This window comes from Cryptomeria japonica, chromosome 10 (assembly GCF_030272615.1).
Source record: "Cryptomeria japonica chromosome 10, Sugi_1.0, whole genome shotgun sequence".
NCBI lineage: Eukaryota > Viridiplantae > Streptophyta > Pinopsida > Cupressales > Cupressaceae > Cryptomeria > Cryptomeria japonica.
In genome coordinates, this window is record NC_081414.1 from 813,296,726 (window position 1) to 813,314,274 (window position 17,549).

The following is a 17,549-nucleotide window of genomic DNA, read 5'->3' on the forward strand; positions in this document are numbered from 1 at the left end:
TCAATCTGTTGTTTTTCCTTTTTCTGCAAGCTGAAAGTGTTATATACATTTGAGGAAAGAGCAGCGTATTTAGTTTCCATTTTTGGTTGCTCAAAGACAATTTTTTGTTGTTATTTACTCTAATCTTTGTTAGGGTTTGATAACAGATGGAGACTCTTTTTGAGACAAGATATATGTTAAGTATTGTTAGATTTTTTTTTGACAGTTACTGAAGTTGTATTTGGACATGTATCTACCGGAAATATTTTTCAGTTATTTTTGAAAACGGTTTTGTGAAGAACTGAAACCCTAGTTAGGGTTTAGTGACTCTATTCGAGGATCACTGATGAAGACTTGATAGATAATGCATAGAAGTTTTGTGCTGCAAAAATCTGCAGGTATTAACTTTATGACCAAACTTATTGCAGTAAAAACAATAACCATGGAAGAACCCAAACCTAAAAGGTGTCATTCTATTATAAGCCTGAAATTGCTTTCTGTTTGTAGGCTTGAAAATTTGTTTTGATGATTCAGCCTTATCAAAACCTAAACCAGTCAAATTTTTGTGTTGCTTTTGCTTGCTCAAGATATCATTCAAATGCATGGTACTTTCATATTGTTCAATCTCTTTTTGCAGTTTTACTGTTTGCTGTTCTAGAGTTTCAATTTTCTTTTCTCTTTCTTCAAGAAGAGTTTTCAAGTTTGTTATTGCCAAGTTTGAGTTATTCAACTCAACTTGCAGAATCTGATTTGAGCTTTCATGAAAAGCTACAAGCTTCTTCAACCTCTTAATTTCTGTTAGAGCACAAAGTAACTCTCCTTCGAGATCAACTTCACCTTGATCCAAATCATCTAGTTTATTTTCTGTTTTGCTATTCAGGTCTCTTTTTGGAGAGGATTCTATTTCTACCATGAACAAGGTTTCATCACCTTCACAAGGTGAGTCATCTGATTCAACTTTAGAATCTTCTTTAGTAAAGAGACTCTTTTTTTTCTTGAAAACATTAAATTTCTTTTTAGGGTTCCATGATTTGTTTTTGTAGAATTTTTCTGGTTTTTCTTCTTCACTATTTTGATCACTCAATGGACATTGAGCAGCAAAGTGTCGAGACTTACCACAATTAAAACATTTGAAGGGCAATTTGCCCTTATACTTCTTTTTCAATTTTCTAACAAGCAGGGCTTCAATAGCATCTGAGAGTTCAGATTCACTATCAGGTTCTTCTTTCTTTTCTGCTTTGAAAGCAATCTCTTTAGATGAGGAAGGATTACTGCCTATCCTCATTTCATAGGTTGTGAGTATACTTTGTAAACTATCAACAGTCATTGTAGAAAAGCTTTTATTTTCTTCTAAGTTGATACCTTAGTTTCAAATTTAGGTAACAATGTTCTAATGACCTTTCTAACAACATCTTTTTAATCAACAGTTTCACCAAGACCTCTTCTAGAGTTTACTACTTCATCAATTCTGAGAAAATAACTTGCAATGGTCTCATCTTCTTTCATTCTCAAAGACTCAAATTGATTTTTGAGTGTGAGAATCTTAGATTCTTTGACCTTAGCATCCCCTTGATAAATAGTTTCAAGTTTGTTCCATATCTCATGAGCAGAAGTACAATGCATGACTTTTACAAAAACATCCTTGGTGAGACCACACAAGATAGCATGCTTAGCTCTAGCATTTAACTCATATTGAGTCTTAGCATCAGGATCAGTAGGTATAGTAGAAGGAACAACATATTTTGAGGTTACGATATTCCATACATTAAGATCAACTGAAACCAAATAAGTTTCCATTCTGATTTTCCAGAATACATAATCTGAGCCATCAAAGAGAGGAGCCCTTGAAAGTGAGGCACCTTCTTGTGAATGTGACATGACAACACTTCCAAAAGACCAGGAACAATCCCTAGGACAGACCTAAAGGAAGGGACCCTATGCTCTGATACCAATTGTTGGAAGTGACAGACTCTGAGAGGGGGGGGTGAATCAGAGTCACTGGAGATTGCACAAAATTAAAAGTTTTAATTTTGTGCAATCTCCAGTGACTCTGATTCACCCCCCCCCTCTCAGAGTCTGTCACTTCCAACATATTCATGACAAATCATACAATAATTCACATTGCCCATCAGGAAATTCACATTCTCCTTGTTCTAAACTATTTCCATCACTCAAACCCAGTTACCACTATCAATAGTATTTAGAATGACTGACCAGAATCCTTTTCTTACAGCCTTGGAATTCCTTTTATAATAGTAAGGAATGCACAAGCTTCGGGCTGTTTACAAATGGCTTTTTCTTCTTTTGACACGTTTCAAAAAGAAACCTTATTACAAATTCAGAGCAGGACAAAATTAGACTGTGTACTAGGAACCGCCTAGGTGGAGAATAAAATAACATTGAGGTCTTATTGCTTTGAGTCGTGCCACCATCGCGTCGCAGATGTCTCAGAGGAGACAAGTTTCACACCATACTAGCTAGAAGATGAGCTTCATGGGCTACAAGAGGAGCTCCATAAACTAGAAGAGGAGCTCTACAAACTAGAAAAGGAGCTTCACAACAAAAGAAGTGGAGCATGCCCAAAAACTAGAGGAGCAGCTCACTAAACTAGAAGAAAAACTAGTAAAGTGGAAAGAGGAGCTCAAAGAGCAATGTTGTAATCAAAGCGGTGGTTGCGCTCCAGCATTCAATTTGAATTTAGCAGGCCCTACATCTGAACCATCCACCCCATGTCCTCATTGTTCTCCTCTCTTCTCCCCTTGCCTCTCAGTCGTTTGATGGTGAAGGGATGATTATGGGTAGCTCTTGAAAGGTTCCTTGCAACTAAAAGGGCCTTTCAATATCCCTTTAGCTACCCATCAAATTTTCAATATCCCTTTAGCTACAAAGGCAATCTATTGAAATATCCTCCACCCAGTATCACAGAATTTACATCTTATGAACACACAGTCCCTCTCTGCATATGATCGCTCCATTTTTTAAATTGTTCTCAAGTAAACACAGAGGGTCACTTTTATAATCATACTTGGCCAGTGTGTTGACTGTTAACTTAAAAAACTCAGAGGCTCTAAAAATAGCCTAACTTCATAATGTCACGCATGCAAACAATCTTTTTTGCTTTATGCCTTCTTGGAAAACTAAAGCTTCCTTATTAATCTTCCAACCGCCAATCCAGTTACTCTTTTAAAAAGCTTTGTTACTCATACCCATGCAACCTCTTTCGCCGCCACTTTGAATCCCTCATTCCTGCTACATATAAGGCTTTTTGATTGTCCCATCTGGAGCTAATCTTGTGTGAGCAATTTGTTGTGATCTTCCTATCCTTCAATCATAAAATTCATATTTCCTAGCTTCATGCATTATAATCTCCCTCATGTCAATATCTTCCATTCTTATCCATCGATTTAAGCACATTTATCACTTCCCACAAAGGCTCGACTTGACACCTGATCCCAGCACATGTCATTCCTTTTGATCTTTCTTTGAATCCATGTGTATCTCTGACATTTCTTTCTTCTGCTCGAAACTCGCTAAAGTCATCCTATGTGCCTCACCACGTGTCGAGCTGACACGTCAAACCCCTTTTCATCAGCTAGCAAAGCGCCTTGTCCTCTTTTACTCGAGACTCATTGAAATGAAGAAAAAACCTCCAAGGAGTGCCAAGTGACTTTTGCATATCACTTCCGCAATCATTCTCCTCGAATACTCGTTGAGCTAGAAACAAAAAGTTCACCGAGCTCCAGGTTCTTAATCTTTCGTGGCACAATTTGAGACTCGGTGAAATAAGAAAAGCACCTTCACCGAGTGCCAAGTTCTTCCTTGGAACATTGTTTTACTGCCGAATCAGATAACAACTCATCATATACAAAGGACATCTTAGAAGCAGGGCCCACCTTAAAACAACTTAAAACACGTGCTTTGATTTAAGTCCCTAGGACATCATGCGGGAGGGGAATAAAGATTAAGGTAAATTAAACATTAAAGTTACTAGATGAATAAAAGAGGCTAGGAACTAAGGGCCAATTTCCAACAATAAAAAACCCATGGGAAAGTGACTTAAACAACAGGTGACCGCAATAGAAGGTCAATGATAGAAAAGAACATGCCCGCCAAAGGGACATTTAAATTCGTGCTGGAAAAATTTTGAGGGTGCTAACACTTCTATAAGATAGACCACTACTGAAACTTAAAACATGAATCTGTTAAACTGAAAAATACCCACTGAACACTAATATGCAATCTTCTGAAACTGGTGAATACCACTGACATTCAACAGATGCAAGTTTTTTAACATCCAAACTGACATGCAAGTACTGGTCACAAACATGCAACTGCTGAAACAATAATATGCAACTTAAGAATCTACAACAAGGGACGGCTTTCAATCAAGCTGACAAGATCTCCAGCTCTCATACCAAAGTAATAACCACCCTCAATTTTTTTAGTTTTTTGACAATATGTAAGGGATAGCTTTCAAACAGGCTTGATTCATGAGTCTTGCAAAGCATTTCGGCAAGTCCATGAGTTTCACCCAGTCAATGAGAGTTTTTCAAGTTGGCAAGTATTTGTGTTTGTGGAATCAAAGATTTACCTTCTGTAATTTCTTATGTTCAAATTTATTAGTTCCTAGAGTATTTTTCTCTGAGCCCAAGCTGAGCCTAGGCCTAAAATAAGTATGCAAGGCCAAAATATTATTTGACCAAAAGTGAAAGAAATGAAGGAGCTCTTTAAGGCCCTGGTAAGTCATATTCCAACTGTCAGATAATTCTCCTTTCTGACATGTAATCTGGCAAACAAAGGAAACTAATTGTGAGCAGTAGAAGATCATCAAAGCTGCACCCTTGCTTCTGTTGTGATATCTATGTTCAAGCAATACACAAAACTGACAAATAGAGATGAACGGCCTGAAGAAGAGATGAATAACATATTAGATACTTGAAAGTTATCTGCCAACTGCCCATTACTGGAACATTCACATAAGAGAAATGTTAAAATGGAAAAATGAGTTAAGAGAACAGTACTTCTGACGGTTTTCGAAGTTAGCTGCATGCAAGATTGACATAATCATGAAAAAGATGGATATAGAATTGCTTCATAGGATCTAAATCCTCACATAACTTGGTTAAAAGCAGAAAATTCAACAGATGAAACAAAATTCAATTGCCGTACCCCAATGATCCTTCACATAGCTCAGTTCAAAGCAGACAATTCAACAGTTGAAACAAAATTCAATTGCCCTACCCCAATGATGCTCCAAGCTCTTCCACTGAATCTGAATGTGGATTAGTTCCTCGCGGTAAATGAACACCACAAATTTGATGATAATCACTGCTCAAACCTTTATTTGTTCCCTCTCCATCATGTACCTGAGTAACAATGAAAACTATGAAAAAAATTGAACAGTGTTCCATTAACCTTGAAACAAATTTGCTAATCAGGACACAAGAAAGAAACAATAAATAGGAAAAAGAACTTTGTGAAGAAGTTTGCTATTAATCATTTTTGGTAGACAATGATTGTCATGAATGTTGTTAAGCTATGAACCAACATTTCCCTTGTCTCAGTTACTGGTATCTTATTTTCATTCTCAAGTTTTGATTCAGGATGTTCTCTTTTGTGTGATGCAAGGAATATAAGATGATGACAAACTAAGAATGAGGGCTCATCGGCACGAGGGAAGAGATCAATATACTCAAGAGGAATTGAATGGTGAATCAAAGAGGAAGGCCATTGCAACATGAGGAATTTTCTCAACGACCTCGCTACCTTAGTGATACAATCACAAGAAGGATAAATCAACAATGCAATAAGGAAGTTGAGATTCACAAGCGTAAAAGATGAAGACTACATTGAGAAGGAGCCTTGCTACTTGAGGGAAAGATCAAGTAATTCAAGGAGGCAAATCAAATAGAGGACTCAGCCAAGAGCACTTCGAAGGCGTGAATAGGAGATCAAGAACTAAGATTGCAAATGAAAGAAGTAACAACAATCTTGAATTTCCTTAGGAAATCCAAGAATCGAAGTCAGAGCTACAAAGTGAATCAGGAGTAAGGATTGAAATGCATCATACAAAGACTCAACAACATGTGTAAAGCAAATAATCGAATGAAAGAACTCAGCAATGCAAGTGCAGAGATCAACATGTTCAAGGTGATGACAAAGAAAGTGCAATGAAAGTTATAGGTCAAGTACATCCGAGGTATAAGAAAGATTATGATGCCATCATCATCACACCAAGCTTGGGGATGTTGAGTATCAAGAGATATTGCTCAATTACATACACATATGATCAGGTAGTTGAGGTGGCATCCTTGTCACCACCAAGAGGACTCCAAATCAACATGTCCAGGTTCAATGTATCTGACTCATTCAAAGGAGGTACAGAATTCAAGAGACCCAACCTCATATTTCATTGGTTCACACTCAAAGCTGGACATGTGTCCAAATATTGTAATTATTTCATTGGCCAGAATGGAATTTGTTGTAACAACTTGTAATCTTGGACATTGATTTGTGAATCAATCTGGGCCATTGAATTGTATTGAGATGTCTATAAAAGGCTCAAATCTCTCATTGTAAAGGTTAACAAGAGTAGAGTAATAGAGAGAATAGATAATAGTTAGTAACATAAGCAATCAATAGTTAGCAATTAAGGTAGAGCAGGAGGAGAAGGCAAAGATTGTTGCTAAGATCTTGTTATAGGAGACATTTTGTTTTCATTTAAGTTAAGGTGAATTCTCTATGTTAATTCAACATGTTGCATGGTCTCTACTTCTCATTTGCTTTAAAGTTGGTTAGATGAATGGAAGATATCATTATTGATGAATAGTGTACCTAATGTTCATAATATTTGTAGTTTGTTGATTACAAATTGCAGTGCGTAGTCGACTGAACTTTTGTGAAAACTTAACTTCTATTGTTCATGTGGTTGATGTGCATTGGTGATATGAAAATCATTCATTTATCCTTAGGAGATTGCACCAGTTTTGTATAGTTGTTCCTTGATGGCAAAACAAAGCTTGGTTTGGTCACACCTAATCAACATATACTTCCTACACTTTTAGGATTAGATTAGCTTTCTCAACACTTAATTCCTTTTGCTATTTGTTTTCCAAGTTAAGTCTTCATGTTCTAGCAACATTCATGTTCTAGCAACATTCATGTTCAACGTAAGTCCCCTTGTGATTCCAGCAAATCACATCAACCATTGAGCTATCTACACGTCAAGACCTGACAATAGAAACCTAGGAGTCGTCTCAGTTGATCACATAATGTAGCATCTGAGGAGATTTTGATCAAGAGAGAATAGAGCGCCTTTGGTATTTTATTCTGTGTAGCATAGTGCATAAAAAAGACATCAACAATACCCTCATCTTCCCTTCTTCATTTTGCATCAGCACTGTTAATGCCAGTTATAATCAATCTATATTTACAGGTTTAAGACATCGGATGAACAAGAAGTGAGGAGGTTAGAAGTGATCTATTTTCCTTTGCTGTGTGTCTTATCAACACCAGCAGAGCAAGGAGGATGTCAGGAGGAAAGAAACGATACTGGTAGCTGCCACTGGGAAATTCTCAGTTCCCAACAAACCAGGCCCAGATCAACAATCTAGGAGTGAAGAATTGCGCATTCACTAAAGAAACAATAGTGGACCAAATAAGCATAATCGGCATGTGCTAGTGACGGGAGCAGCTGATTATTATCAGCATTTTGAAGGAGTTTCACAAGTTTGCAAATCGCGCCAAGGAGAGTCACATAAGAGGATAAATAGTGCCCCTCTAAGGTGCCCAAATCTATATCGAGTTCATTGAGATTAATCTAGTCCATCAGGTGTTTCTGCTACTGAGATAATCTATACGTAAGGTCAAAATAATGCTGCTAATATAATTCATGAGTAATATCAGATTCTATGTGCGATTGACTCTTGGATTTGTAGCTTCAAAAATGCATCATGCTGTTGAAATTCTGGAAATGTGCAATTATTATTATCTATTTTGATAATCTGGAGTTACGAGCAGTGTATGTTTTCTATTTCTGAGTCTACATTTTGCAATCAGTTTATCTTTGAATTTAACAATTGCAAATAGGAATACAGATTGGAATCATTCAAATCTTAAGGTATATACAGTGGTATCAAACTTGGGCACCCTACAAACCTGTGTTTGATTCATGAGCGACAGAGATCAGAGATATCAACAGTGAGAGAAGGAGGCTGCCAAAGATGATAATGCTCGGGAATTCATCAAGAAGACCAAAGGATTCTAGACTAGCATGAGAGATTCTATGGTGGAAATGGTCCAGCTTTTAAAAGGATTGAACCGGTAATTGAGTGTTGGTAGACCTATACAAAACAGAGCAGAAGGGAGCAGCTCTGGTGGTGAGAAAACCTCAGCCAATACAAAGACTTTTAGGGCCAATTTTTTGGAAAAAAGAGCAGCACACAGAGAGGAAGAGCCACCTGAACAAGAGGATGAAATGACAAGGCTTCATGTGAATACTATACCTTAAGCCCTGCCATATGCAGAGATATGACTATCGCGGAGTTCTACAAGATGAAAACAAGGAGTGGGCATAGGAGGAGAAGGTATGAAGAGAGTAAGGACATCCAGCACCGTTTGGGAAAGATCACTTGCCCAGCTTTTGATAGATCCGGTAGCTCCTCAGCAGGTGCTTGGTTGAGGAAATTTGAAACATATTTTTCATTAAACCCAATGTTTGAAGAAGAGGCTATCAAATTTGCTACCTTGCATCTTGAAGGAATAGCTCGCAAATGGTGGTATCATGGTATGGTGACCCAAAGGCATGACTCAATCACCACTTCAGCATATGATTGAGCTTAAGGAAGGAGCAAAACAAGTCATGGCGACTCCATATCGCCATCCCAAGAAATACAAAGAAGAGATTGAGAAGGCAATCAAGGATTTATTGGATATGGGGCATATAAGGCCTAGTTCCAGCCCATTTGCTTCATCCATAGTTTTGGTTAAGAAGAAGGATGGGACAATCTAACGTCCCCACTTTAAAATACAAGTTAATGGTATATAATAATAATAATAAAATTTAAAATTAAAATATACAAGTATAATTAAATATAATTAAATTTTAATTAAGTTAATGAATGGTCAAAAGACATGAAACGAAAAGTTGTGACTCCCTCAAACATGAGACATAAAAGGGAGAAGAGAACCTCATTTTGAGGGGGATAATTTGGGGGGGAATCAGAAGTGAAGATCTGATTTAAATAAAAAGTGCAGATCTGATTGTGAAAGGTTGTGTCCCTCTCAAAGGGCAGAAGTGATGAAGAGTTGCACTTTGGCGAATGGTGAAAGGGTGTGTCTCTTGCCAAAGGACATCCATAATGAAGAAGTGTGACCTCTCCATCACATTGAGAGATATAAAGGAAAGGAATCAAAAGCATCCAGGGACAGGACCATCAATTAGATCAAATCGGAATTGTTATTAAGTTACAGGCAGTAACATCCTTGTTCTTGGTGGTATGCATGTGGATGTGCTGAATATGTATGCTTAATATATGAAGCCTGAAAATATTCTTATGCAGAATTTAGTAGCAATATTAATATAGACTGCAATATGTATGACAGTTTTACTTCATTTCAAAAGCATTCATTGTACATGAAAGACTATCATATATATAGCCCAATCCTTAGACTTCTGCTAATACCTATGAAGGATGGGAATGATTTGTGCAAAGAGAAGGGCGGTCTAATGTCATGACCCTGCCTATCAACTACTTATCCTCCTCCTAGCATACAGAAACAAATAAATAAAAAGACATCGTTGATTAGAAAATCATCTCATTTATGAGACTTCACGGTTTTCTCATGAAAGGAGATACAGACCAGCGATTCAAAATTTACATCAGCAACAATACAGCAATCCTACATGATATCGAATAGTAAGAGTTGTGTATACTTTAATTAATGTTGTTATTAATCCTTGAAGTGGTGCAGTCACCTTAATGATTAGTTAGAGGCAAAGCGCATGTAATCAAAGGGTGCCACTACCAAAAGATATACCCATGGGAAGAGAAATGCCCTTCCACCCAATAAGGAGATATATATGTAGCATATCGACCCCCAAAGGAAAAGGAAGGGGATCAGAAAAACAATTGGAGGATTATCAATCCTATGCAGAGCAGATATAAGGGGGAGCAGACCGAACAACAGCAGAGACCCTTACATACAGCAGATTGATCTATGGACTAACATAATTATTCTGAGCAGCAGAACCTATAATAGCAGTTCCAAAATAAAAATCAGGCCAGTGAAAAGATCAGTTCAGACTATTATTAAGTTACAGGCGGTATCATTCTATTTCTGAGGCAAACATAAGGTGATCCTAGAAAGGGACATTACAGACTATGAGGATGTGCATCGGTTATAAAGTCCTCAACAAAAGGACAATCAAACATCGCTATCCCATACTTGGAGTCGACAAATTTATTGACGAGGAGCAGTGTATTTCTCTAAAGATTGATTGGTGGTCGGGGTACCACCAAATTAAGGTAAGACGAGGATGTGCACAAAATAGCTTTCAGGTGTCATTATGCGCATTATGAGTTCATAGTCATGCCATTTGGTTTAACCAATGCACCCACCATATTCCAATCAGACATGAATCGGGTATTCATTCTTCAATTGGGGAAATTTGTATTGGTTTTCTTTGGTGACATTTTGATTTACAATAAGACATGAGAGGATCTTTCAAGCATTTAGATGAAGTGTTTGAAATACTTGAGCAGCATTCATTTTATGCTGAGGTCTTCAAATGTGAGTTTGGGTTGACTGAGAATATATATTTGGGGTTTAAGATTAGTGCCCAAGGTGTTAGTGTGGATGAGGAGAAGATCAAGGCAATCCAGGATTGGCCTAGACCAAGGAATTTGACACACTTGAGAGGATTTGTGGGACTTTGCAGCTATTATAGAAGATTTGTAAAAGAGTTCTCACAACTTGCAGCTCCTTTGACAAATCTGACAAAGAAAGGGACATTCTCTTGGAGTCCAACACCCCAACAAGCTTTTGATAAACTTAAGGAGGTAACGAGTTCATGTCCTATGTTGGCAATTCCTGATTTTTCACCTCCTTCTATTCTAGGATGTGATGCTTCAAGAGAAGGCATTAGGGCGTCTTAGGAAGCTCAAGGAGGCTGAACGAAATTTCTCTATTTATGACAAAAATGTTGACTATCATGCATGCTCTAGTCAAATTTCGACAATACTTGGTTTGTGGGAGATTTGTGGTCAAAATGGATCATAACAGTTTTAAATTCTTGCTCAACCAAAGGGATTTGAATGATAGGCAGCAGAAATAGGTGGGCAAACTTCAAGCCTATGATTTTGATGTTGAGAATGTAAAAGGGAATAATAATGTGGTGGCTGATGCATTCTCCAGGAAGCCTTACTTCTGTTCTATAACTGATATATCTGCTGATTGAAAGGATTTTATAATGGCTGAGTATAATAAGAATCCAATTGCTAATGATATTTTGGAAGGGAAATTGAAAAATAATACGTTTAAGATGGTTGACCATCTCATCCTTTACAAAGATCAGGTATAGCTCGTACCTAAATCCAAGATGGAGAGGATTTTGATGGTATGTCATAACAAACCATTTGCTGGTCATCCAAGCTTCTACAAGACATACAAGCAGGTGAGAGAACATTTTTCATTGAAAGGGCTTAAGAATGATGTGTAACAGCATGTCAGAGAATTTATGGAATGTTAACCGAAAAAAACAGAGCATATTTTTCCAGAAAGATTATTGCATCCCCTACCCATTCCAAATCAGATATGGGAGAGCATATCCATGGACTTCATTACGGGATTGCCAAAGGTACATGGTAAGGATTGTATATATGTGGTTGTTGATAGGCTCACAAAATAATAAAATATGCTCACTTTCATGCAATTTCTTCATAATATAATGCCTTGCGAGTGGTAGATCTATTTTTTAGAAATATTTTCAAACTTCATAGTTTGCCAAAGAACATCGTAAGTCACAGAGACAACAAGTTTCTCAAGCTTGTTTTGGCAAGAACTATTTCGATTAACCAATACAAAATTGACACCAAGTACTAGCTATCATCCACAAATTAATGAGCAACCTAAAATCATGAACAAATGGATACAAGGCTACCTAAGGAACTATGTGTTGTGACCATTTCACACATCGCCCCATTAGGATGGGGACCCCCTCTTTTTTCTTGGGTTTTGCTTTTCCCTTAGCTAGGTTTTCTCTCTGCTTGCTAGGTTTTGATTGAGTGAGTGGTCGCCTGGGCTGGGTAGATTAGGGTTTCCTTCAAAGCTAAGTAAAGTCTGGATTTGGGAGGTCATAGGTTGTCTACATTGAACCCTAAGGTTGTCGCAAGATGTGTTTTACCTTTCAGAGGAATGAGGATGGATAGATTGAGTGAAAGAGATGGTAGGTCTCAGATCAGGGTAGGTTTGGAATGATGGTTTTCATGTCAGAGTCTTGTTTTCCTCCAGGTCAGAGCCTATTAAGCAGAGTCAGTGGCCAAGGGGAGACTCAGGAGGTGATTTCAGGGACTAACGAGCAAAATCACTTGATGAGGATTGAAGAAGTCATGGAAAGTTATATCCAAGACAAAAAGAGAAGGTTTGATGGATGTTTGCCTTAGAGAGGAGGTTTTAGACCTTGGGATGATGAAAATCAACCCAAAAGGAGAATTTCGATCCTGACCCTTCCAATGGGTCTAGAGCGAAATCTTCCATTTTGCCTTCCTTTGGCCTTAAAAACCCAGTTTGACCTTGCCTGGACCCAGTTGGTTGATGGATTGTCTGGATTGCGATAGAAGGAAGTTGAATTGATCAAGTTTGGAGGAGAATGAGATGAAAGGAAGTGAGAAACTAGACTAAAAGGTGGATTTCGCTCCTGACCCTTCCAAAGGGTCCAGAGCGAAAATCCTTGAAGACCTCAATTTCTTCCGTGTCTAGGCCAAATTCTTAATTTCTAAGGCATGTTTGGAGGTGTTTTTGAATGTTCTAGCCTTAGGAAGTGATTAAAGGTGGAAAAGATGAAGGATTCTGACCTAAAAGGTGAATTTCGCTCCTGACCCTTCCAAAGGGTCCAGAGCGAAATTCTTGAAAAGACTCATTTCTCCCTTAGCCAAAGTCGAGATCTTGGTGGAGATACAAGAAGAACGATCTATGTTTGCCTCCCAAAGAAGATTAGAGTTGGAAAAATCAAGAATCAAGCTCAAAACATGATTTTCGCTCCTGACCCTTCCAAAGGGTCCAGAGCGAAAATCCTTCTAGCTCTTATTTTCTTCCTTGTTTTGGCTAGGCGGTGGCATGATGGAGGATGAATTGGTATGTTCTTGCCTTGAGAGGGGGTTGGATGCTGTGAAAGATGAAGATTTTAGCCTAGAAGGTGAATTTCGCTCCTGACCCTTCCAAAGGGTCCAGAGCGAAATTCATTATAAACCTCATTTGCTCCCTTGTTTGGGCTTAAAACCTTGTTCCTTAGGTGGAGAATGATCCATGTTTGCCTCCCAGAGAAGATTGAAGTTGGAAAAATGAACAATCAAGCCTAGAACATGATTTTCGCCCCTGACCCTTCCAAAGGGTCCAGAGCGAAAATCTACCTAGAACTCATTTCCTTCTTTGTTTGACCAAGTTTTGATATCCAAGGCATGTTGAAAGGAAGAATGGACATGTTTTTGCCTTTGGGAATGTTTGAAAGCATTGAAGAGTGAGGGTTTTAGCCTAGAAGGTGAATTTCGCTCCTGACCCTTCCAAAGGGTCCAGAGCGAAATTCCTTGCAAACCTATTTTTTTAACCTTGCTTGGGCTTAAAACTTTGTTCCTTGGATGAGAAACAATGAAATTTTGTCTTGTAAGGAAGAATGAGATTGAAAGGATAAAGAATCAAGTCAAGAATGAGATTTTCACTCCTGACCCTTCCAAAGGGTCCAGAGCAAATTTTCTCAAAACCTCTCTTTTCTCTCAACTTTGTGCTAGAACAAGTGTGGGCTAAGGTAAATTCAAGAAGGAGAAGTCCTTAGGAATGACTTCAAATTGCCAATGATTATCAAATTTGAAGGAATTGAGCCAAATTGTGAATTTCGCTCCTAACCCTTCCAAAGGGTCCAGAGCGAAAATTCTACAATCACCTATTTTCCTTGCAAAATCAAGTCAAACTTGGGTTTTTATAGCTTGGATGAGTGAGGAGAAGTGTTTTCTTGCCTTTTGAGGTTGATTCAAGTTGAAAGGATGGAGGAAGAAGACTAAAAAGTGATTTTCGCTCCTGACCCTTCCATAGGGTCCAGAGCGAAAACCCTAAAAACCACCTTTTTTCTCCAAAATTTGAGTAAAGTCAGGCCTAGACAAGGGTGAGAGAAGCCATTTGGATTGCCTTGGAAAGACTCTTGATCACCAAAAATGCAAATTTTGAGCTAAGACTTGAATTTCGCTCCTCACCCTTCCAAAGGGTCCAAAGCGAAATTCTGGATAGGTCCTGTCCCTGGCTAGATTTTTGAGCGAATTTTCCTTTTTTGGCATTGTGAGGATCAAACAAATGTTGCCAAGTTGATAAGTGGATTCAAAATGAGGGAGTCTAGATGAGTCGAAGTGAAGAAAATGAAATTGGGTGTGAATAAGCAAGCAAAGGGTGAATTTCGCTCCTGACCCTTCCAGAGGGTCCAGAGCTAAATTCTTCAAAACCACTATTTCCCCCTTGTGTCAAGACAGGATTTTGATCCCTAGGGCATGAAAAGATTGGAGTGAGGTTATTTAAGCCTTGCAAGATAAGTTGAAAGTGAAGGAGATGGAAAATTCAGCCTAGAAGGTGAATTTCGCTCCTGACCCTTCCAAAAGGTCCAGAGCAAAATTCACAAAATATCATGTTTTCCTCCAAGATTATGTTGAGCCAAGTCAGTGATCAAGGTGGATTTTCCTTAGAGATTGCCTTAGAAGAGATTGTCAATGAAACAAAGGTGAGTTTAACCTTAAAAGTGAATTTCGCTCCTGACCCTTTCAAAGGGTCCAGAGCGAAATTCTCATTATCACCTAATTTGCCCATGTAAGCAACTAAAGAATTGAATCCCTAGGCTTTGTTGAGCTAAAACAAGCATATGCTCACCTTTGAGAGGATTTTGGAGTAAAAAATGAGACAATTAAGGCAAAATCAAGGAAATCGCTCCTGACCCTTCCAAAGGGTCCAGGGCGAAATCCTTCGAGATACCTATTTTTCACCTTGTTTGGACTAGGCAAAGAAATGATGACAAGAGCATGAAGGGGTGAAAAGTCAAGGTCATGAAGATGTTGATTAATGAAGCAAATATAAATAAGTGAGATAGTCAAACAAGCCTCCTTGGGGTGACCTAAAACTCTCTCATACCATGAACATTCTAGTGTCTTAAGAGAAAAAAATCTTCTAGATTTACCTTGTCTCTTAAAAAAAAAATCATTCACATGCGAACCTCTTCAAGGGCATTTTTCCTATTTCAAATCATTTACTAAACCTTATCCTTGATTAAATACAGCAAATATACCTTGATTAAGCAATTCCTAAGATCGGCAAAATAAAAAAAAAATCAACCTTTAGGCTTTGAAGTTATCCTAAAAATAAAAAAAATCCACACTTGGCACTTAAAGCATTTTATTTTTGCTTTATAATCAAGTCGGCCAGCTTGTAGAGGGGTTTTTATTTTATTTATTTATGTATTAATCAAGTCGGCCTATTAGCAAAATGAGGTGAGCGCCCTATAAAGGAAAGGTATGTTTTGAAATCATTAATCAATCATTCATTTTCCCTCATGCGAATTAGAAGAGCAGATTTGGAGGTGCGAAATTGAGCAGATTGAAGGTTAATTTCCAGATTTTGAAGGCGAACTTCTTGCTGGAAGCTGATTGAAGGTTGAAGCCATCAAAGGGAAGGACCTGAAATTCAAATCAAAGACCTTTGTCCAGCAGATCTCCATTTTCCTTTATCCATTTTTTCAAGGTTGATAGCTAAAAATCAAGGACGTATGTATAATCAGATTTTTGAAGGCATCTTGAGGATTAGATTTGATTTTCTATATTAATCCTTTGTAAGATTATGTCTTGCATAATCTGATTTAATTCATAAGTAATATCAATTTAAAAATTCATAGTTCTAAGGATTTATCACATTATTTTCAAATTGTAATCTTTTTATTTCCTTGAAAGGTCTCAAATCTCCTATTTTAAGATATCATGCTCAAACCTAACTTAAGCGTTTCTTGTAGGTATCAAATGATGACCCCCAAAGCCAGTGGATCTACTACCCAACAAGCTCTCATCAAGGAGGATCAGAAGAACGATGAATTGGAGACCAGGATCGTGTCCAAGTGGAGCAATATTGGAGACACCAATCTAAGAAACTTCAATGTGAAGAAGTTTCGGGAAGCGCCCTACATCGGCAAGCCGTCGCCTATTGCCAAGAGGATAATTGAGAGTGGCATCATCAAGGCTGCAGGTTTCCCTCCTGCAGTCAAGTGACACGAATTGATGATTGAATGTGCCCGGCACTATGATTCACATTCAAGGACGATCGTAGCCGAGGATGGAACTGTCTTAGCCTACCTTTCAGAGGAAGCTATAAGTGAAGCTTTTCATCTCCCGGAGCAGAGAGACATGATCTACAGAAGTTTGGAAGGAGCTAGGTCTATCTATGAGGATGATCCTGATTCCTGTTTGAATTTCATCAAGAAGAATTGGTTACTCAAGAGTAGACCTCGCTTGAACAAGATTCTCAATACCTCGCACAGAATTGATTTCCAAGAAGAATTCAAGGACTTATAACCATGCTCAATCAGGTTACTCGTGCCTCTCAAGCCTTCTTCTTCGACAAATGGATGTTCTTCTTCATACAAGTGATTGTCCAAGGAAAAGGAAAGCTCAATTGGGCTAGAATCATTAGTAATAACCTGGACGTGCAGTTGAGGAGGCTAGCCCCTACCAAGTCATTTCACATGAGTTCATATGTTATATATTCCTTAGTCAGGAGTTTTGAGTATGCAGGGCTACCACACAGAGTTGTTGTTGGGAGAGGACCCGGACAAATAAGAGTTTGTGATTCTTATGTTCAACTACATCATCCGCCAAGGAATGACTACAAGCTAATCAATGACACCTTCATGATGTATATCACCAGGACATTGCAAGGAGGGATTCATCACCGATTGTCTCCGGAGGCACAAGAACTCGTGAAGAAGCATGGTGCATGGTTCATTCAGTTTCCAAAATTCACCTATATCAGGGTCCATGGATGTCCTTCACCTCCCTATATGTTGCCAAGGTATCCTACAGATAGGATAATATTACTTGAAGTGACCAGACAGTTGGCAGCCTATGCTAGAGCATCAAGACATAAGCATGGAAATGGAATCCCTGTACCCATTCTACTAGGGAATTCAATTGAAGTATGTCCTAATTCTCAAGCCGTGGAAGATACAGAAAAGGAGTTATCTCTATATTCGTTCACATCCTTTGCCTCAAGGGAGAATTTTGACCCTCATGGTCACATGGAAGAGATAGTCGGGAAGAAATACAAGCATGAGTTTC

At 38.2% G+C, this 17,549-nt stretch overlaps 1 protein-coding gene across 6 annotated transcripts in view; it reads right to left on the minus strand.

The window, feature by feature from the left end:
• Positions 1-17,549, minus strand: part of LOC131068436 (uncharacterized) — a 207,755-nt gene that overhangs the window by 47,668 nt on the left and 142,538 nt on the right. For all 6 annotated transcript variants that reach the window (XM_058003626.2, XM_058003625.2, XM_058003624.2 and 3 more), the window contains exon 9: positions 5,221-5,345. In XM_058003626.2, the coding sequence (XP_057859609.2) occupies positions 5,221-5,345 (125 nt within the window). The remainder of the gene's footprint in view (positions 1-5,220; positions 5,346-17,549) is intronic.